Raw genomic sequence first — 23147 nt, 5'->3', positions numbered from 1 at the left:
GGTTTTTATTTATATTTCCTACCTCTCCCTACAGATTGAGGTGGGATTACAGCAGTTAAGAAGTGACATGATAGTGACATGTTTAAATATTTGACAGGATGTCATAGTGTGGATGGTGTAAGCTTGTTTTCTGCTGCACCAGAGACTAGGATACAGAGAAATGGATTCACATTACTGGAAAAGAGATTCCACCTGAACATTAGGAAGAACTTCCTGACAGTAAGAGCTGTTTGACAGTGGAATATGCTTCCTTGGAGTGGTGGAGTCTCCTCCTTTGGAGGTTTTTAAAGAGGCTTTATGGCTATCTGTCAGGAGTGCTTAGATTGTGTCTTCCTGCATGACAGGGGTTGGCTCTTGCAAGACTGTAACTTTCCCTTTAAAACACAAATGTGAGCATTCCATTTTGGCAGTATCTCACAACAGCCAATCAGAGACAGGTTGGCAAAAAGGTGGGGACCTACCTGATGAGTGGCTATACAACTTTGGAGGAGCCATTAAGGAGTAGAGGAGTGTGTCATGGACTGCCAGAAGTGCAGTTAGAAGGGAAAAGAAAAGCTTTAATGGGAGTCAGACTCCCATGTAAGGAAGAAAGATTTAAAAGGGCAAAGGAAGTCCAGTGACAACAACAAACCAGCAGTACTGTGTGCCACATTGCTCACACGTGTTCAGGAGGCTCTCTGATGCTCTGTTTATACTGGGGGGGGGGGCATTGCAGTATAGCAGGGCTCCAGGGATGTTTTCTTTCTTCTCACTGCCAAGCATGGCTATTTAAATTGCTCCTCCCCCTGCCTCTGGACCCAATGGCTTTTACTGTGCAGTAATTCCTTTCCCTTTTTCCAGAGTTGAAAGCTCTGGGCTTTATTTCATGTTGAAGGATTGTTGTGCCTCCTTGGAGCTGGAGGACTGGGATGGTCTCTGAAGGGGTGTTTCATGACTGTAGCTGTCAGCACAGAACAAAGTATGTTGCTTCAAAAACCTTTCTCTCTGGTGATGGTGGTTAGAATACTTTCCCTATGGCTGACTTCTGCTGAGGTTGGATAGCAATGTCAACTGTCTTTGGTAGCTGTTACGAACTCACCAGCTCCAGTAAGCACCAGCTGCCATTGGTACAATCCCATGTGCTGGCACATGAATAAAAGTGTTGATGGGAGTATATCTGCAGCTCTTTGGCAGAGCTGCTGCAATATCTGTGGCTGCTCATTCTAGCTTTCAAAAGTCCCTTTCAAGTTAGATTCTGGGACTGATTGACATGCGGAATCAGCAGCGTGTTTATCATCACAGCTTAGGTCCATGAATTTGTAAAACTTCATCAATGGAGGGGTGATAGTATCTCTGTTGCCAGTGTGAAGACAAATGGTATGGATACATTCAGGGGCAGCTTCCCAGCAGTTGTGTAAATATGCCTGCCCACATTTGTGAGAGGTTACCCATGCAAATATTCCTATCATCATGTGTTTCCAGAGCCAGATTAAATCTTTATAATAAACCATTGATGTGAATGGAACTGCTGCCCAAAATGAACACATTTCTTTGTATTCAAGAATGGGACAGTGATTGCACTGAAAACCCTGCCTCTCTAGGCAATAAACCAAGCCTTGTTTGTGAATAAAGATATTCAGTTTAATTGGTTTGTTTTGTAGCTAAAACACTCTCAGCTCACGTGACTGAATTAGTCAGAATTTAGCAAGACTCTTGATAGATTCAAGGTGAGGAGAGGAAGAGAGATTGTATGCTATAGCCAAATGCCTCATGTGCTGCTTTCATGTTTGCCATTTTTTTCTTTTACAGTACTTCTCTTTTTCTTTTAATTACTTCTTTTTATAGGTTATCCAAATGGGGATGTAGCTTGTTATTATTCTGTGTTGACTTCTCATGTTTGTCCTCCAAACTTAATTTATGGTAATTTTTTTAAAAAATATTTTTGTAATAAAAAGCAATATCAGCATTGACCTATATAGTGTAGATAGACAAGGATACTGAGACTTTTCAGGGCTCCCGTGCTCTTTTAATTTAAAGTTTCTTGTTTGCAGGCAATAGCTTTATAGTCCAGTACCTATAAAGCAGTCCAGGAATAATAAAGCAAAATGATCGCTTATCATGATCCAAAGATAGGTAGCACTTTTATTGGAACATACTAAAATTCCAGGCAAACATCTAAGTTCTCCAGAACTATACAGTAGAGTAGTGGGTGCTGAAAAATGAAAGTAGGAAGGAGAAACAAGCCTGCAACTCCAGAAACTGGACCAGATGCCTCAACTATTTTGTTTTAATATCAGACAATAGCATTTCAATGTTGAATTTTAATTCAGGCAGATTATTAATAAAAAGAAGAAGTTTACACTGAGTGATGTTTTCCCCCCTGACATTTCAAAGAGAACTTAATTGTTTTTAAATAGTATAAAAATGTCCTGTGTTCACAGGAATGTGTCCAAGTGCAGAATCCAAGGTATTTCATAGTATCCAAATAAGACCAAGATCTGTTCAGATTGCCCAGTTACAGCAGTCTGACACCTTTTCAAGTTTATGGAATCCTGCAATTCATTATTTCACGAGGAATCAGAATTCTCTACCAGTGAGTTCCTCTGCTGTATGTCATTTAGGGGAATTCACTAGAGAAGTCCAATTGCTATACCAAACTACAAATCCTAGGATCATGTATGATGGCAAATTGACAGTTAAAATTGGGTCAAACTGCCTGCAACTGTGCAGTGTGGAAACATTCCCAGAGCTAGAAAAAACACATTAAAGTGAGGTGGCGTGTTTGTTCTGAGTAGCTATCACTCCTTGTTTGCAAATAAATAAATAAAAATGTCATCTCCATAAATGCAGTAGATTTGTTGGAACAATTCTTGTCCCAACCATTTATTTTTTTTGTCTGTAGCAAAACAAAAGGTATGTGGGAAATGGCCGAAACCTAAAGCCGTTGTTTATAAATCTTCAGGTGACAATGTCATAAAATGTTAATCTTCCAGGTCTAGATCTGTATGGATTGATATCCTGCAACAAAATGTGTCACTGGGGGATAACAATGTTCTGTCCAGCTGGATGAGGGTTATGGTATCTCCATATCATATTGGTGATAACAGCAGAAGAACTCTTGAAGGCCACATCTGGTTTATGGGCTGGAGATTCCTTATTCTTGTACTGAATAAATGTTGCCACTTCCAATGTTAAACCGCAGAGCTGTATTTACTCTCTCTGCGGCTGCAACAGAGCAAGAGGCATTTATGTGGTGATGACATTTCTTCAAGCAGTGTCCTTCTTCCTATTGTATTTCCTCTTTTGCTTCATTTAATGAAAATGAACTTAGAAAAAATATAGGAAACAACTGATCTTATTAAGCATACATACTTCAAAAGATTTGGCATTTATACACAAAGAAGTACAGCTCCAAGCTTCTAACAGTGCAACTCCATCATCAGGGCTAACTAGAGGGGCGGGTTTCCATAGCTCTGTGAGGATTTGAATCTTGGTTGTACAGTGCTCAAACCACTGCACCACATTGGCTCTCTGTGGCATATCTGGTTTAAACTGAATAGATGTAAATGTAAGCAGAAGAGAAAAAAATGAAAGCTCCCTTGCCTGGATGGAATTCTTACAAAAGCAAGGGGCTATTTAAAAGCTTGAGCTTTTAATGTGACATTTGGTGAGGTTTCATATCAGAAGGCTTTAGCTGGATTGTTCAAAACAGCAAATCTCCCTATTTCTATGGCTGACACATTGTCTGTCCTGGAAGCCCACAAAAGCACTCCTTGCCCCACTAGTTGTGGCCAGGGCAGCACATTTCACATTTCAGGTTGTATATCTAAGCTTTCATCGTGTTACCATCACAGTTTTTCAGTATGGATATGATCTGATTTTTTTTAACTTCCTGCCCACATGAGCTTTAAAAAAAAAAAGCCTGGCTCAGTAAGTAAATAGTTTCACAGTTGTGTGTTGCTGCGGGAGTACATGTTTTTCTGAGTGATATAGAAGGAATGTTTGTCAAATTGGGTGTTTCATGGATCCTTTTGACAGACTGCTTTCTGTGGGTTATAATCCACTTCATTGTATCTTCCTGGCCTTCATATTCTTTTATGAACATCATGTCTAGGAGAGCTGCAAATAGGTCTCTTATCACTACAATCCTGTTCTGTGGTTGTTTTAAAGCTTTACCCCTTGTTTCTGTACAGATGTTTCTCCTCCTACTTCTTAACGTCTTGCACAGATAGGTTCATGTCTTGGCATCACCTCATTTGATAAACTGCCTGGCATGAAAGCATCCATTGAGCTCTTTGGTTGTTTCATAAGCATGAGTTATTGCCTGAGGTTTGCAGCCGGTGAATCATGTGAACATATGTGTGAACATACCCTCAAGGCAGCTTCAAGGGTAAATATTTAGTTTTAGGCAGAAAAAATACCTGTAGTCCTCTCCTTGATACACTGAATACTTCTTTTCCCTTATACAAATCTCACTTCTGTTTGAAAAACCTGCTATAAAAGAATAAGAACAACTGATTAATTCTTGTTTGTTCCAGTAGCCTTGCCAAACAGAACATTACTCTTGCTGTAATACCAACGAGAGTTGTGACTCCACTTTCACTTCTTTTAAATAGGGGCTGTATCCATTTGCTTCAATTTTCCTGTGACTGCCCCAAAATACCATGGATGTGAAGCAGGGCTGAGATCCCATGGGCTTCTAGTGCTGGAATTCCAGCTCCTATCAGCCCATGCCAGTCTGACCAACAGAGAGGAATGATGCAGTATTTCATCAGCACTTGTAGGGCAACAGGTCCCCTCCTTCTGTATCTGTGTGCAACTGGGTGTATGTTAGTGGAAAGGACAGCATAGTGACAGTTGCCTTTCGGCAACAAAATGAACTCTGGCTCGTCATCCTGACTGAAAATGTAGTCCAACTCTCAATACTGCTAGGAGAAACTAGTGAGGAGAAAATATACTGCCCAGTTCTGCATTGGCTGAAACTTGGCAACAGAGTTTATGGAAAACTTTAGAAGCTACTGTATCAGGAAATCTCTGGAATCCAGCATTTCATTGTCCACCTTGAAAAGGCCTCTTTGGTGTCACCAGCTGTGCCACAGAAGCATGTTGTAAATCATTGTGTCATAGACCTTGTAGCCTATGCCCTAAAGACACCAGATCCTGTCTGAGCTTAGAAGCTAAGCAGAGACAGCTTTGACTAGTACTGGGATGGGACACTGCCAAAAATACCAGGTGCTGCAGGCTATATTTCAGAGGAACAAACTGGCAAAACCACCTCTGAGTATTTCTTGCTTAAGAAAACTCTATGAAATTCATAAGTCAACAGGCATTTTGAAGGCACATGTGCATACACAGACACACAGGCAACATGTGAAACACCATGCTACTTAAATGTTGCATTGGTAAATATTAGCAGGGTGGTTTCCCATGCTGATCCACTAGTTCCTGAAATGTGGAGACCACAGAGGAAAGGATTGTTTGTTTATTTAATATCCCACCTTTCTTCCACCAGAGGACCCAAGGTGCTGCTTCTTATGTCACCGTTATTAGCTCCCAGAGTCATGTGGTGCAGTTCCAAAGTGTCTTGGCCACCATAAATTTCATAGACATTTTTTTTTTACAAAGGCCAGATTTAATGCTTTGCCCTCTGAAATGCTCCAAGGTAGATTTGCTGGTGTTGATTACACTGCAAGATTATGTCCCTGCAATAACCAGGATGCAGAATCCATGAAGCACTCTACAAACAGGTTCGACAGCATATGATTAATCCATTATTGGCAAATCTGCCTGGACAGTTAGCCCAATTTTATGTCAAATTCTTAACTGAAGATAAGAATTCCAGTGTGACCTTGGCTGTTGCCAAGTTTTCATCTGAGGTGGTCAGAATTAGAGAACAGTTAACTTCTGTATTAAAGAAAAACCTCTGAATTGAGTTATGCCTATACAGTATGATTTGACCCAATTGCTCCTTGTACTTTAAATTTATTTTACATGTTGTTAATTCAAACTTCTTGGGTCTATAAACCATAATAAAGAATTGTTGTTGTAGATGATCTCTGGAGAGATCTGAGTGCCATGGCCAAGTGTTCACCACTTAGACTGTTCAGATGTTGTTGGACTGCTGCTCTCAGAATTCCCCACTGTTAGCTGTGCTGGCTAAGGCTGATAGCAGTTGCAGTCCAACAATATCTGGACAGTCATAAGTTGTCAACTCACATGAGAAGTGGTTCTTAATTCTCTGTTATTATTTGTCACTCCTCACTCAGCTATGGAAACCCACTATATGACCTTGGACAGTCATACTTTTTCAGCCTCAGAGGAAGGCAAAGACACCCCTCCTCAACAAACCTTGCCAAGAAAAACTTGTGATAGGGTCGTCTTAGGATCACCATAAGTCGGAAATGACTTGAAGACACACAACAACAAATTATTTCTCACATTCTTCTGTTTCCATCTGCAGTAGTGGGGAAGAGAATGCATCAAATGCTGTTGGTTGGTGGTTTTTTGAATGGGAATAATGTGATGCAAAATGACCACTCTTCTGTCTTCTGCGAAAACCATGTCTCAAGTGTCCTGTGTCATCAGGATACCTGCGTTGGGTCCAATGCTTCTGTTCAGAATTGGCAGCCTTGATCAGCCTCTGAAGCTGCAAATGTAGAGCTCACAGGCTTATTAAACAGCCTGTGTTCAGTTTGCATTAGACCCAATATCATGTGAGGAGATTGTGACATGAGTAGAATCTGTACCCTGTGGCTTTGTAAGTTACGGGAATGGCTTTCCTTCACATTCTGACTCTACAGTCAGTGCTTGGTTACACAATCAAGTGAGACAGAATTTGCTCTCTGAGCGCTGGTCAGACTTCCTGCCTGGTCAGGACAGTAGGGGAAGGAAAATCTCATTCTGCTGATCACACACTGTGATGTCCCATAAGGAGCTGACATGAGGGTAGGCTATTTATGGACCACATTCAGGGATGAATCATGCCCCTTCTTCAGTCACCACTTTCCTTGTGACATCTGCCCTAAAATGTGATTAAAATATTGATTTGAGGATACGCACCTCCCTTTATATTTATTTCATTCCAGCTATTTTGAGTAAATATAAACTTTTCTGTGTGCCATTGCTGTTGCAGGATGGCAACATTGTCCCTAGAGAGCTGTCCTAGTTGTGAGTGTAGGTTTTGTTTTTTTTTTAGCTACCTGGATGTATTGGTACCTGTACATGTTGTTGCTTGTCCTCTGGAGCTGGATTTTGCCAAATATGTCACACTTTGGGGTGTATGGTTTGGGACAGAAGACCGTGCCAAGGCACAGGGGATAGAGCCACAACTCGCATAGGTCTCAGACAGGATGGCAAGTGATAAAAGACTGAAGGATGCCATGTTACCTACACCAGGGCATACCTCACTGACTTTTGCTTGAGTGGAAGATGGTACATTATAGAAACAGCAACCTACCCATTCAAATGCAGCCCCATGCAAACATGGAATTGAAAATATATTATACCGGATGGTGCTGGATAGGCTGAAGAAGTGATAGGGTGTGCCACATTGTAGATTTGCTGTTAAACCTTACCCCCATTATTGGTAGCATTTATTGCATATGTATAAATCTGAGCCAGGTGGATCCTCATTCAGTTTTTTGTTACCAACTATTCCTACTGGGGAATGTGAGAAATCCAACTGAAGAGAAGTGTTTTAGTAAAAAGCAGTCAAGTCACCAAGAATTATGTGCTTTTTAAATTGGCTTTGATTTATGGTTCCCAATTGGGAGTGTGCCTGGCTCACTTTAATTTTATTAGTTATTTGTTTGTTTGTTTTGTTCTAGGAGATGAATTAAGATGCAGCACACAACCTGCACAGAAGACAGGATCCACCATGCACTGGAGAGGTGCCTCCATGGCCTCACCAAAAGTGGTATCATCTCTGCTAGCACTTGGACAGGTAAGTAAGCAACTCTGTGAAGATAATGGGGGGCTAGTCTGTCTTTGGCCTAAATGGCCTAAAAGCACCAAAGCCCTTCTGATGATAAATGCTAAACAGGGTTAGCCCTGTTTAGTACTTGGATGGGAGACCACCAACGAATACCAGGTCAAGGGAAGTAATAGTCCCATTATACTGTTGGCTCTTCATATCCAGGGGGTTCTGTTCTGGACCCTCATGCGGATGACAAATACTGCAGGACCTCAAGTCCAATTATACTAAGTTGCAGCATGATGTGCACACAACTGCATTTTGCAGCTGCATGCACATGCCGCCATTGAGGAGAACAGGGTGGGGCCATCCACAGATGCTTCAATCAATGGGTGACAAGATGGCTGATACTGAGGAGCAACTGTATTCTGTGCTGGTTAGGCCCCATCTGGAATACTGTATTCAGTTCTAGGCACTTTATTTTAAGAATGGTATAGACAAGTTGGAGGAGGTTCAGAGAATGCCAGTGAGGATGATAACAGGTATGGAGAACAAAAGACATGAGGAGAAGCTAAAGGAGCCGGGCATGAAAGAGCTTGGTGAAGCTCTTGGTGAAGGAATTTGTTGAAAAGAAAACTGAGGGGTGTCATGATTGCATTCTCGAGACTGCACTCAAGGGCAGTTAAAGGGCAGGCCTGTTCTCTGCTGCCTCCGAGGGTAGGACCAGCTCTAAAGGTCTGGAGTTACAGGACAATAGATTTTGCTTGAACATCAGAAGGAACATTTTGACACTAAGACCAGTGAGACAATAGAACCAATGGCCCAGAGAGTGGTAAGGTCTCCTTCTCTAGGCAAGTTAAGAAAGAGGCTGGGTAGCTATGTCCTTGCTGGAGATGTTTTAGCTGGAGATCTTGAATTGAGCAGGGGGTTGGGTTAGATAGCCCATGATGGACCTCCCAACTCTGTGACTTGCTAAAGGAACACTCCTCAGAAGCAAATCCAGTGAATGATCTGAAAAAAGTATTTCACTAAGCAATGCAGATACTGCCACCTCACACCACCCAGACCCAGCTATAGATGTGCTGCTTCAGGGTGAGGACAGCATTTCAAGAAGCCTGCATTTTGCTGACAGCTTCCTCCAAGGCTTATCTTGTATTATTGTGGTAAACTGGAGGTGGCAAGGGGGAAGTACCTGGGGGGGGGGGGGGGAAATGCAACTGGCACATAGAGTTTTGTACCATTATCATTGTTGTGGCCTGCTTATCCTGCTGGGCCCTGATGAATTGCCGCCTCCTCCTCCTCCTCTCATTTTCCATATATATATATATATATATATATATATATATATATATATATATATGATCCTCCTTTACTCCCTCCCTTTTATTATTGCCATATTTGTGCAATGGCAGAACATGTTGAGAGATAGTGACTGGTCCAAAAAGTAACTTAGAGAACTTCATACCTGAGGGAGTGGGATTTGAAAGAGAGTCACCCTGGTCTTAATCCATGTCTTTTGTAGCTTGGATATTCTGCATTGATGTACCTTTTTAAAGTTCTAATCCCTCTATGTAGAACCAGCCCTACATATCAATCTAAATGCAAAGATTCAGAAGCAAAGCAGAATTCTACCATTGATGCTAGGAAATCAGGAAGACAAGGCTGGGATTAATGTTAGGGAAGTGAGGAAGATGGATCAAAGACTTGTTGTGCTACTCTGTGCCTTCAAATCGTTTCCGACTATGGGAACCCTCACTGAATTTTCTGGGGCTGAGAGTGTGTGACTCACCCAAGGTCACCCAGTAGGTTTTTATGGCCAAACAGGCAACTGAACTCTGATCTCCAGAGTCACAGTCCAACACTCAGATCACCACACCACACTGGCACTCAGAGTAGTGTCAAACTGCCTTCTTTCTACAGTGTAGATGCACTTATTGGCACACAGTGGCTGGAATCCTGTTGGTTACTTCCAACTAGATTAGGCCTATTCAAATCAATTGTTGAATGGTGAGTTAACATGTAGATAAGTCTAATGGATGCAGTGGGTCTACTCTAGACAAGGTTTAAAGATTAGGATGTAGGCCAATGTCTGTCTACCAGAATAATGCACAAAACAGTAGAATTTTAATATTGTAGCAAAATATTTTAGCTTTTTGTGTCTTCAGCTGCTCTGGAAAAAACAGTACGCTGTGCCCAAGATGGCAGTTCTAGCATTCAGAGGATGGAGAATGCTGTCTTTTGGGTGGATGATGTTAGATACCATCTTTAAGACAGAGACCATGTCAAGAGTGCTAAGTCAAGCCCAGAATTTTCCCATTTTCTCTAATGTTCTTACATCTAATGACATTTTTGTTCAAATCACTGTGATATCAAATAGGACTCAGTAGTCTGAATTAAAATGTTTGATTTTTAGTTGCTCTAATTTTCTAATTATGATTGGACACTTGTGGTACATAAAGTATGTAAGAGGACTAGCTGTTGTTTTGCCTGCATCCTGAAGATGGCATCCTCCTGGACATCTTTGTTTCTGTGACATAGATCAGGTTGCAGAATCTGCATTTGATAAACCATTTGAGGTGACAATGTCATTAAATGTTTGATATAATAAACCATTTACTTTCAGGTCAGTATAGATAGGTTTACAGTTCTAGATGTATCTCAAGCTGGTTTTCTCTGATACCCATGGCCATCAAAATTATTTTCCTCATAAAAACCATAAAATGATAATTGCACCCTCACTGGTTATCAGTAAAAAAGAGGCCAAAGGTTGGGAAGATAAAGTTTTAAATTCCTTAATTCCTTGCTCACTTTAGTGGAACCTACTGGTGGAAGGGTGACATAAAGGAACGATTACACAAGGTTGGCCCAAACCACTTTGCTGCCTGAGGCAGAGCAGTAAATGATATCTAAAAGACAAGGTGTGTAGTATGCAAAGCCAGTCAAATTATTTTGATGCATGAGATGAATGACTCCCCTCCTGCTCTCCGCATCCCTGATGGTAAATTTTTTTTAAAAAATGCAATGGTAACAATATAATAATATAATAATAATGATAATATGCTTTATTTTTATACCGCTTTTCCGAGGTGATCAAAGCGGTTCACAAAATTGTTTAAAAATTACACATCATAAAAACAACCTTACAAAAAACAATAAACATTGAACAACATGCAATAAAGACAAGCAAGATGGCGGTCGGGAGGAGGGCTCGTCTTCTTTGCAGGCAGAGGCCTGTTGTTGCTGGCCTGCTCCTCTCCCCCTCAAGATGGCGGTCGGGAGGAGGGCTAATGATAGCAGAAACCCCCTGCTTGAGATAGCTACCTCACTCTACCTAATGACATTGCTGGCTTTGGGTGTATAGCAATAACACCTTGGTTTTGTAGTTCTGCTTTCCATCCCCCCTTCCATCATCATGTAGTTTGGGTTCATGAGCCTGTCTCATTTGCCAGGTATGTATGAGGAACTGAGGCTTATATTCCACCCTATTTAGTTCAGACCACTGCTAGCTCCTGTAGCTTCCTTCTCTCTTGCTAATGCTGAGAAGAAAACAGCAGTGTAGACTCCTTGTGGTTTGTGTGAAACAAAGAGGGGAAAGTAGTCTAATGCAGATGGGTTAAATCCCTTTAGTAAGCTTGGTCTGCATGCACATAGAAACATACACAGATTGGCAGCAGGAAAAATGGTCTAGTTTTCATCTAGTAAATGACAAAGAATATAATATTTTTGAATGATGTACAGCATAATTTCTCTAAGTATGTTGGGTGTCTATTCTATGACAAAACAAACACAAGTTTGACCCTCCAGATGTTCCAGCCTGCAGTGCCCTCCCCCCGTTATCCTTCCCAGTGTGACCAACAATAAAAGATTGTAGGAGTTGTAGTTGAAAGAATCTGAAGGGTTAACCTTGCCTCAACCCCATTCTAGATTAATTTTGGAGACCACAATTTTGGAGTTTAGGAACAGAAAGCTATACATTGTGGACTATGCTTAAACAAGTGGGCAGTGAGCATGGGAGTTTAAACATTTACTGTGAATGTTTCAAAGTCAGTCTTCCAATATGTGCTGGTCTCAGAATAAGTAACATTTAAGCTTGTCTTGTCCAAAGGTTGTTCTTGCTGTTTACAGATAATTATAATACATAGAGCAGATACAATGTTTTAAATTCAGCATAAGTACAGTGTGCCCTTGCTATCTGCGGAGGATCAGTTCCAGATCCCCCCCCCCCCCCCCAGATAGTAAAAAAGTGGGACCTTCTTCTCAATGGGCATGTGCTCCTGCTTCAACTGCCGCATGCATGTGCACCTATTCAGAAAGCCAGGACTTGCCATCTGCAGAAGCTCAAATTGTGGATGCAAGCCTGCATTTGGCACGGGCGTACTGTATACATTGCCACAAACGGCCCTTTATAAAAATGTTTATTAGATTTATATTTGACTTTACCTCAGTGAATTCAAGGTGGTTTATATGGCTTTCATGCCACCACTTAATCCTCACAACAACCTTGTCAGACAGAAAAGAGTGGCTGGCTGAAGATTACCCAGTGAGTTTCATAACTCAGTAGGTACAGTGCACGTTCCTCGATCTTCTGGTTACCAGTCTTTTACTCTAGCTATGACACTTCTCCTTATTTGTGTGATGAAAAAGATAACATATCTGACCTAATTTTCTAGCATACAGTGTACCTGCACATATCTATTTCTGGAAGCTGTACAGTGAGCCAGCCATGTCAATGGTGTGAGGATCTGCATTTCTGCCATGAAGAGTGTGGATACTTTTGAATTTGTGCTGCTTTGGGATGTGATTCTGTTCCTTCTTTTGTTCACAGCTGGACTTTGCCTGAATTGTTGGAGTCTTCAGGAGCTGGTTAGTCGGGATGCAGGGAACTACCTCATCCTCCTGGAGAAAATCCTCCAGAAGACCCAAGAGGTAATTAAGTGACTGGAGATGGGAAGAAATGCCACCAAGAATAGGACTTCTTTTTATTTATCCATCATCTTCTACCATTTAGCTTCAGTGGAGGACTTTTGGTTCTAAAAGAGAAGCTGGAATCCATAGCTGACTTCAACAAGACCTCAGCAGAGGCACAAAGTAATAATAATAATAATAATAATAATAATAATAATAATAATAATAATAAGGCTTTATTTATATACCGCTTTTCCAATGATCAAAGCGGTTTACATCAAAACGGTAGTCTTCTGCTGTTTGTAAACATGTATAAGAAAATACATTGTCTTGATTAATAACGGTAGATTACTTTGTGCCTCTGTCTGGGTCTTATGGAAGTAATCTCTGGATTCCAGCTTCTCTTTTAGAACCAGTCCTCCACTGAAGTTGAGTGGTGGGAGAGGGGAGCCCTGGTGGCACAATGGCTAAATGCCAGCACTACAGCCACGCAGTTGTGAGTTCGATCCCAGGATTCCAAGGCTGACTCAGCTTTCCATCCTTTCATAGGTCAGTAAAATGAGTACCCAGCTTGTTGGAGGCAATTGGCTTACAGATTGTAAATTGCGTAGAGACTGCTGGGTTCACTGATAAGTGGTATAGAAATGTAAATGCTATTGCTGTTAGGAGATGATAGACAGATAAAAGGAAGTCTTCCTTCCGATTGCACATAATTGAATTATAGAATTCTCCTTCACAAGAGGATAGTGGTGCCTACCAACCTGGGTGGATTTAAAATGTATTGCATGCCTTCATTTCTGACTTATAATGACCCTATCATGAGGTTTGCTTGGCACAATTTCTTCAGGGAGGGGTTTCTCTTACCTTCCATTGAGGTTCAGAGTGTGTGACTTTCCCAAGGTCACCCAGTGGGTCTCCATGGTTGAACAGGGATTTGAACTTTGGTCTCCCAGCATCCTACTCCAACACTTGGATGACTATACCATGCTGCCTTTCAGGATTTGAAAGGCAACTAGCTAAATTCATAAAATATAAGGTTATCCATAACACTAGCTACATATTACCTCTGGTACTGGCAGCAGTATTTATCTCAGTATCATTTTCTGGGGAAAATGAGTCAAAGGATACTGTTGTACATTGCTCTAGAGGACCCTGGTGGGCTGAGAGATGATATATAAATGCCAATTACTGTAATTAATATTTTCCTGTCCTGCTAACAGGCATCCTACAGACACAAACTTTGGTTATCTACTGTAGAATCCATCATTTTGGGGGTTGATTGGAACCCATTGCTCTATGCGGAGGGGAGGAGAAACTAACGCTAAGGGCACTTTATTGCTTTCCACTTTGTACCCATTGGGCCCATACAAAAGAACTTATAGCTCACTCTTGTGAACCTTCATTGAACCAACTGATGCTTGTACTTGGTGCAGGCTGAATCATATTTGGAGTTAGCGCTGATGTTAGGATGGTGCATCTGGCCGTGAGAGCAGACTGTGGGAGCAAAATAGGGTAGCTGAACATTAAATCCATTGTCAGCTCTATGCTGGGTCTGCAGGTTGAAGGTCAATACCATTGGCTAAGAGAACAAAGAGTATCTGAGCACCTGGGCCAGCAATGTAAGAGTCAAGTAGAGATTTCCTCCTTCCTGCCTTGAACAGCAGTCCCCCACTATAGAGCAATTGTTTCACACCCTTGTGTGGGGAGCTGTGCAGCAGATTGAGCACCAGCCCCTTCCCACATTGTTTGTCAGCTATTGTGAAATGGTGGTGGTGGGGAGAATGGAAAAGTCAGGCAGAGAAATCACAGCTTTGTCCTCTGAAAAGGCCTTGCCAGGTCTCTGTCTAAAGAAGGGTCACAGCAAGGTTGTTGCAGCAGGATTAATGTAACAGATCTTCCTGTGAATTTATGAGATAGAACTCCCCCCCCCCTGCTTTTTCTTTTATAAATTCCGGTAGGCAGTATGGCTTCCTTTCTGTGTCCTAAAAATAGCATTGTGGCTCAGAGTGCACAGATATGGAGAGGCAGCAAGTGAGAGCCTGCAAGAACAAAATACTATGCACCTACTACAGTGTCAGAGAGTTTTAAAAACCAGGAAGTCACTTTAATCTTGATGTGATGGAGCATGGACACACTGACTCTCCCTTTCTCAAAGAACTAATCTTCCTTCTCAAGACAGCACTTAAAGCAGCCTTCTTTTTCATCACATTATCATCTGGAAATAAAAAACCATGAAGCAATTCTAATAATAGCATCAGTTAATAATTACGGTACTACTGTTGTGCTGCATTCCTTCAGTGGATAATTTCCTTTGCTGACAGAGCAGTCCGATGTCTGATTTTTACTAGCTGAAGTAATGAAATAACAGCAGAAGAAACTTGGTAGAAACCTTGATTTCAGCTACCAGTGTTCAGACATGCCTCATTTTTATGGCTGGTCCCTGTTACAACTGCTCCCACTATATATATTAGGTATAGTAATCTGGATCCAGTAGTCACACGATGGTTTCTTAGGATCAACTACTTCCATTGTGTGTGTTACTGGAAACATTTCAAAATATTTTAGGTTGCCCTATAAAGGCCTATCGGGATTAGGTGTGGAATGGTGAAAGTGCTGTTCTGACTCCATTTGAGCTTCTCCTTCATTAAGACCATTTCCAGAGGCACTTCTCCAGATGTCTCCATTATTGGAGCTAGATATAGACATAAAGTGGGGCCTCTGTAATGATCCCCTAGTTATGGGGATTTCCTTCCAAGAAATTTGCATGGTCACTTCATTGACTCTTAGGTGCTAAGCCGGAAGCCCTTCATTTGCCCAAACTTTTGGAGAACTGTAATATTACTGTTCTGTTGTTTGCTTTACTATTTTATTGATTTCATGACTTTCAAAAAAATATGTGATGTTATGGCATTATTTTAACTGTTGCTTTGACTCTTGAATTGAACCCACATTGTACATTATTAAAATTGAAAAGGAATATACTTACCTTAAGTAATTGCTTGCTAAATAAATAAATAAATAAATAAATTTGCTCTACAACAAGGATGACAGAACTTTGGCCCTCATCTCTTTTGGATGGTAACCCACATATTTCCTTATCATTGGCCACTTTGGCTGGAGGTCTTGGGAACTGATGTGCAAAAATATGAGGTGGGTTACAAGTTTCCCTGTCACTGCACATGGCATCTTAGGGCAAGCTGCTTCTGCATGATAATTTTCCTCATTTTTCTGCAATGTCCTGTGCAGCGTTTTCTATGTGGAAGATTTCTTTGCAGCAGTGGACACTACTAGTAGTATCCAGAACAGAGGATCTGCTAACAAACAAGGCTAGCTGTTGTGACTGGACTCAGAAATCACTATGCTGAAGTGATTCTCACTAGAACCAGTAACATTGTGGAGTAGCCCTACTTACAGAGAAGTATAAGGAAGTATTGCTATCACTGTCCCGTTTTAAAGCTTCCAGAGAAATGCAGCTGTTAGCTGTTTTCTTTGGAATAGCATGCCAAACCTCTATTCCATTCCTTATGACTTTTTTGTTTGTTTGTTTACTTATTGCAGGTCCAAGAGAAATGTGACTATGATCTCTTTGTTCCATTGGCCCTACTGTTTGGTGCAGCTGTTCTGTGTGTAAGTTTGGGATTCCAGTGCTACAGTCTTTGCTTTCAACAGCAAGCACAGGCTTTGTTTTGTCATGCTCAAGGTTAAGTGCTAAATTAATTATGTAGATCTTGAGTCCTAATAACTACATGTGAACACTGCTATATCCAGGTACTGAATAAACTCTAGTTTGATGTCATGTTTAGGGATTCTGTGTCTCCTGGTGGCAATCAGTGATCTGGGGAAAGAAACATTGAGTGCCCGTTTCTTTTAGCCAAGTGCTTCATTGGAGATGTGGGGATAAGTGGCAAATGCACACAGAGCTGTTGGAGATGTGTGAAGGGTGAAGGGATTCAGAACTAGATACTGTAGATGGAAGATTGACTAGGAGGGTAAACACCAGAAATTCTTGGCTTCCTGTCAACTGTTGTTTTCATGTCTTTATTGTGTTCTCTCTAGATTCCCCATTTTCCTTCAGACTCTGACCTGCTTCTGAGGGCCTTAAGGACATACCGTGACTTCCTCACCTGGCCTGTGCCGTACTGTGATATATGCCAGGAGCTACTGACTTTTATCAGCAATGAACTCAAAGCTCCAGGTGGGAGTTGTTTGCCGCTATGGGTTCCTTCAGCCCTTTGGTGTGCTGAGTTTAACTTTCTGCTGGGGGAGGGATGCTACTGATGAATGAACAAATTGTCTAGAGCTGCACTGATCATATGACTTACAGACTATAATCATGGACATTAACCCTAGAAGGTTTATACAGTTTGAATGGAGTAATGTACTTTTAAAACAGAGGTGAGGAGCCCTCAGCCTTACAGAGTTATTACACTACTGCACCCATAATCCTTTCCCATTGGCCATGTGGGTTGCATCTAATGAGAGTTGAAGTTCAAAATACCTAGAGGGCCAGAGGGTCTACACCCTATTGCAGCAATAAGGTGTGAGGAAAGAGTGCTTTGTTTAACACCAGCTTGGCAGTGCATGGTTGGAGTAAGATTACAGCCAGAAATGTAAGAGCTTGCACTCTTCCTTGCAAGTTTTCTAGTACACCAACTCTCTACAGTTTTTAATAGGCTCATAGTTTCCATGCCAGGCTGGGACATCTCTTGTGTAAAGTCATTTGACTGACAAAATGGGTGCAGTTCTCCTCCCTTGCTTTCCTAGTCTCCATATTCACTTGAGAGCACAAATGACTCACCAGGATGCTCCAGTCACAACAGAGGATTCATTCAGTTGGCGTTGTACTTTGAATGGGTAACTGTTAGATAATTTCTACACAGTACACTAGGACCTGTGCCCTCTTGCAGATGAGCTATAGGGCAGCAGCCTTGCCTTAATGAGCTTGGGCTTGGCTACCTTTGAATATCACCACTCATAAGAGTTCTTATGTTTTATGCAAGTAAAAATGTCTTAATTAAGCTGTGCTAGCTGCCAGCCTTCTGTTGTTCCTCATTAAGCAGTTTTCCCAATTAATTGTAGAGGCTTTCTTAAAGCATCTTGGAGCCCTGAATTTCTCCACATAAACTGTAACACATTTAATTTCATGTCTCCCTTGGACAAGTCTATAAATTCAATTAGAGGAGAAACGTAGTAAAGCCTTTTCTGAGCTTTTGAGTAGACTCTTGTTTCTGTTGTCAGATTTCACTTTTACCAAACTTTTCAGTTAGGTAAATCTGACCAGTTGTCAGTGAAACTAAAGCTGCAGAAAGCCTTCTTCATCTGGTCTCCTCTGGATGTATTCAACTTAACATGACTGGGGAAGACGGTACTTGCACTAACACATAAGAAGGACAATAGTTTGGGTTACTAGCAAAATTTTCTTGGAGGTATATTCTAGCCCAGTTGATCTTCAGACGAGTGATATTCAAGCTGAGTACCCTCACTCAGTTGTCTATCACAGCCTTTCCTCAGCATGTTGCCTTGCTAATAATTTTGGACTACCAGCAGCCCCATTTAGCACAGCCAGTAGTGAGGGATCATGGGAATCAAAGTCCAAAATCTGTAGAGTTCAGCAAGTTTAGCAAAGGCTATGTCTGTTGCTTCTCAGCTGCTCAATTGATAACATTGTGATGGTGGACTATTTATCTTTCCCCCCCAGGGATTTCATATCAAAGGTTGGTCAGGGCCGAGCAGGGGCTGCCTGCAAAGACCTGTGAGTCTTCGATTGTGTAAGTGGCCTTCACAAATACATGCTTCTTGTTAATTATTCTTTGTTTATTCCTGTATGGCAGGGTTGGATTAGATGGCCCCCATGATCCCTTCCAGCTCTAAGATTCTGTGATTCTACTGGAGAATTTCTGCTTTCTCTATGTTTTTCTCTTCTTTTACTTCTTTTAGTCTTCTTTTACTCAGGGCTTGCTTTATTTATTTATTTATTTATTTATGAATGATAACAGGCCTGGATCCTAGCATTTATTTTAAATAGATAGTGGAATTCCTCCCAGGGATATAGAAAAACTGAGTACCTCTCCACATCTCCAGCACCACATTTCAAAGGAGGTGACCTTCTTCCTATCAGCTTTTCTTGTTGCCCAGATTTCACAACCATACATAGACATTGGAAACACGATGGTGATGAGGTGTAGATAAATGAAATCCAGAGTCTGTAAGCCCTCCCATAATTTTTAGGATCCAGACAATCATTTGATGGATCATCGAGAGGAAGAAAGGCGTGCTAATGGTTGATGATAACAGCTTATGTCACTTCCTTGCAGCCTCATAACCCTGAAAATTGCCACTGTTTGTGAAAATGGCATTTTAGAAACATGGAGTTTCATACATGCAGTGGTATCCTTGGTATGCACTAGGGTTCAGTACCAGGACTCCATGTGTATACCAAAATGTGTGGATGCTTAAATCCCACTATATACAATGGCACAATAAAATAGTGTTCTCTATATAAAATGGTCAAAGAATTCCTATACTTTGGATCAAACACTGCATGGAGACACTGTCAGGAAATCATAAGAAGACTGGGAAGAGCATCTTGGAAAGAACTGGAAAAGATCCTAAAGTGCAAAGACATAACACTGAATATTAAAGTTAGGATCGTCCAAGTGATTGTATTCCCATCACTATGTACAGATGTGAGAGCTAGACAGTAAAGAAAGCAGATAGGAAGAAAATTATTTGAGATGTGGTGCTGGAAAAGAGTGCTGAGGATACTGTGGATGACCAAAAAGACAAACAAATGTCTCCCTGGAAGCCAGGATGAGTAAATTGAGGTTGTTGTACTTTGGACAGACCATGAGAGGGAAAGACTCATTTGAAAAGGTAATAATGCTAGGGAAAGTGGAAGGCAGCAGAAAGAGAAGAAGACCGCATGCCAGATGGCTAGACTCAATTGGGATGTCCACAGGCCTGAGCATGCAGGACCTGAGCAGAGAGGTAGTGGATAGGAGGCTTGGGAGATGCCTCATCCACAGGGTCACCATGAATCAAAGTCATCTCAAGGGCAGTTAACAAAAACAACAATGTAAAATGGTAAAATTAAGGTTTGCTTTTTGGAATATTTTTGTCTGTAAATATTTTCATGACATGGATGGTTGAATCCACGGACACAGAATCTGTGGATACAGAGTGCTCACTGTACATAGCAAGTGCAGTTAAATGGAAGCATGGCACCACCTGCTGGCATCATGATATGAATTAATCATATGGGTTTTAGTGCAAACTGTTTTTTCCCCATCTTGTTATGACAGTAGTCCATAGGTAATGAAACTGCTTAGTGTCCTCTTAGTAGTCTTTCAGATATAAAATAGATCAAACATCTTTGTTCTGGAGCCAAGCTAATGACTATCTGGTGTCTTTTTCCTCCCCCCCAGAACAGTCCTGTTGTTGAACCCTTCAGAGGTTGATGGGGAATTTCTATCGGTTGCAGAAAAGTTGAGCACCGCTGAGAATTCCCAGTCCACCTTACTGGTGACACTGCTGGAACATATCTACCAAACAAACTTTGGGACCAGATGTGACATGGGAAGCTTGCATCAAGTACTGAAGGTAGAGAAAACCTTGTAGCCCAAGCTGTGGATGTGACATCAGTCCCACATGCACAGCTTTGTGGCTTCTTTGTTGTGTGGAATTTTTTTTAACCAACTAATTTTTATTCAGAAATCATAACAATATTTCCAACAAACATCATCACATATCACCTCTGTCACCCCCCTTCCCTCTCCATCCCTTCTTTTCTTTTTTCTTATCTCCTTCTCTCACCCTTTCTCTTTCTTCCGTCTTCCAGTCTTCCTCTTTCTTTCTCACCTTATATAGCACCTTCCTTTTAACCATTTTTCTTACTCATCTCAGCCATTCCCTCCTTTTCCACTCTCTCCTCATCTCATCCCCCTCTCTAACCTTCTACACTTACTCTAACCTTCCTGTGCTTCACCTACATAATTAACCCCTCTAAAAACAATATTTCAGTCCTACTACCTCAATTTCAACCATATCAACTCGTACACTCCTTGATTTCCTCCCTCCCTATTTATTTGTCTGTTTGATTATGTATCTCTCTTTATTTTTTTTCCTTTTCCTAATTCATTACATCTGCTATTCTATTACTATACTGTTCTATATTCTGTACTATTTGATCTGAAGCTAACTATCCTTGCTACATTTTACTTGTTGTGTGGAATTTAAACAATAGTATTTTAAATCCTTAAAACCATTGCCAGTTTGATAGCAAATTAAGTGAAATGTTGTACAGGTACTAGTTAGAGTTTGGGAAAGCTGCTTTTTAGACTATGCCTCTCAAAATCTCCCAGTGACCATGCTGGCAGGGGAATTCTAGGAAGTAAATTAACTTCCCAAAGTTCTGGTTTTAGCTAACAGTGGCATGGATAAAAGGATTTCAGAATGAAGAGGTACCTTAACCTGTACACAGCATGCAAGCAGCAACATCATTATAGCTATTTGATTTGGGTTGTAAATAGTTTTTAATCAAGATTGCAGCCATAATTTCTATATGTGTGTGTCCTTGTGGCATGGTGCTGGATATTTACCTCAAATGCTTAATCCATACTAAGAAGCTGTTTCTTGCCTCAGAGGCCAAACAGAGACATTTACAGATGTGACTGTGGCACATGCCTTGTAAGGATATGTACACTTTTGCTGAGTGAAGTAAAGAGTTGACCTGTCTCAGTATAGTTGGACCTGATTGACACTGGGTCACAAAACCAGTTCTTCATTCAATATCTCAGGGAGTGATCTTCCCCTTTCAAGGCATTGAGATGTTTTAATTTAGGTTGTCTGAACTCTATACCCATATAACATATCACAGATCTATTGGTTGGTTCCACCTATAATCATACTTTGCTCTCTGTGCATGTTGATTTAGTGCATGGGTAAGAACTGTGCAACTTCCTTTATTTAAAGAAATGCGGGAAGTTGGCTATGCTGATAAGGGCTGCTGGGACTTTCAGTCCAACAACATCTTGAGTATACCGGTTAAGGCTGCCAGCATTGTCAAAGATGACTCCATGATCATGTAACCAGCATGACTGCATGATGCTGTTACCTTCCCACTGGAGTGATACCTATTTATCTACTTGAACTTTTACATGTTTCCTAACTGCTTGGTTGTCAGAACATCACTGAATATTGGGCACAAGTGATGTTTGCTAACCATGTGTTGTGGATGCCCCTTCTCGTCTGTTATACAATGAACTGTGTGGTATAACAATGTGGAACAACAGGAACTGTAACTTATCTTTCTTTTTCTAACCTCTGTACTTGTGTAGTTGAAGCCTGTGGAAGAGCTCATGGACCTATTTGCCAGCACCACTGAAGCCCAAGAGTTGGCAGCTGTGACTAACGATGACCCTTCCACAGCCAGGGAAAAACTGGAGTCTGCCTTGCTGGAGATTGCAAAGACAGCTGGGCTACCTATAAATACAGGTGAGAAAGTGAAGGTAGTATCTACACCTGTGTGTTGGACAAGGTGGATTTTGTCTTCATCCTGGAGGAGCCTACCTCTCTCTCTTAACTTGGTTTTTTCTCTATCCAGAGGAAGCCCAGCCAAGTAAGCTCCGCCTGATCCCCCTTCCTGTTGCTCGTTGTTACACCTACAGATGGGATACAGATAATTTTGGTAAGCCTGAAATACGTACACTAGCCTGATCCTAGGAGATACTTCATTGTTCTTTTGTGGAATTTCACACACAGCTGAATAAATCTCAATTGAAGGGAGGCAGGATGAAATAATAACAGCTTGGTGATGATACTTTTTACATGCACATCTGTAAATATCACTGTTTGGCCTCTGAGGCAAGAAACAGCTTCTTAGTGTGGATTAAGCATTTGAGCTTAAGCCACAAGGACACATACATATAAAAAAAATTGCAGGCCCCAGAATGCGGCTAGGGGGTTCTAGATTTTGTGGACCAAAAAGTAACTTAGCTAAGCTTTGCCTGATTGGCCTGATAATGCAGGCTGCAGGGCCATTAGACCTTCCTTCACACCCAAGGCTGATCTTGTAGTGTTCAGCAGAGTATACACAATAATCTCAAATAGGATGGTGCTTTTAAAACATCTTTTCCCAAGCTCAACATTCTCTGGTATGTGAAGTCAAAGGCTTTCATGGCCAGCATCCATAGTTTTTTGTGGGTATTTCAGGCTATGAGGCTTCATAACCCGAAAAACCCACAAAAAACTATCCTTCTGGTATGTTGGACTACAACTCCCATTGGCCATTTGTTTGGTGGACAGTATGCATTGCATTCCAGCACCTGGTTGTGGAGGTGTTCTTTAAACCATG

The 23147-nt window shown here is 41.3% G+C and overlaps 1 protein-coding gene across 1 annotated transcript in view; it reads left to right on the top strand.

Moving 5' to 3' along the window:
* Positions 1–23147, top strand: part of PIK3R5 (phosphoinositide-3-kinase regulatory subunit 5) — a 72651-nt gene that overhangs the window by 30437 nt on the left and 19067 nt on the right. Inside the window, exons 2-9 of the mRNA XM_042447242.1 lie at positions 7806–7921; positions 12717–12817; positions 16355–16423; positions 16853–16991; positions 18495–18564; positions 20221–20395; positions 22132–22288; positions 22398–22481. Of these exons, the coding sequence (XP_042303176.1) occupies positions 7819–7921; positions 12717–12817; positions 16355–16423; positions 16853–16991; positions 18495–18564; positions 20221–20395; positions 22132–22288; positions 22398–22481 (898 nt within the window). The 5' untranslated portion in view covers positions 7806–7818. The remainder of the gene's footprint in view (positions 1–7805; positions 7922–12716; positions 12818–16354; positions 16424–16852; positions 16992–18494; positions 18565–20220; positions 20396–22131; positions 22289–22397; positions 22482–23147) is intronic.

The sequence above is a fragment of the Sceloporus undulatus genome, chromosome 2 (genome assembly GCF_019175285.1).
Source record: "Sceloporus undulatus isolate JIND9_A2432 ecotype Alabama chromosome 2, SceUnd_v1.1, whole genome shotgun sequence".
NCBI lineage: Eukaryota > Metazoa > Chordata > Lepidosauria > Squamata > Phrynosomatidae > Sceloporus > Sceloporus undulatus.
This window is presented reverse-complemented; position numbering and strand designations above follow the sequence as displayed.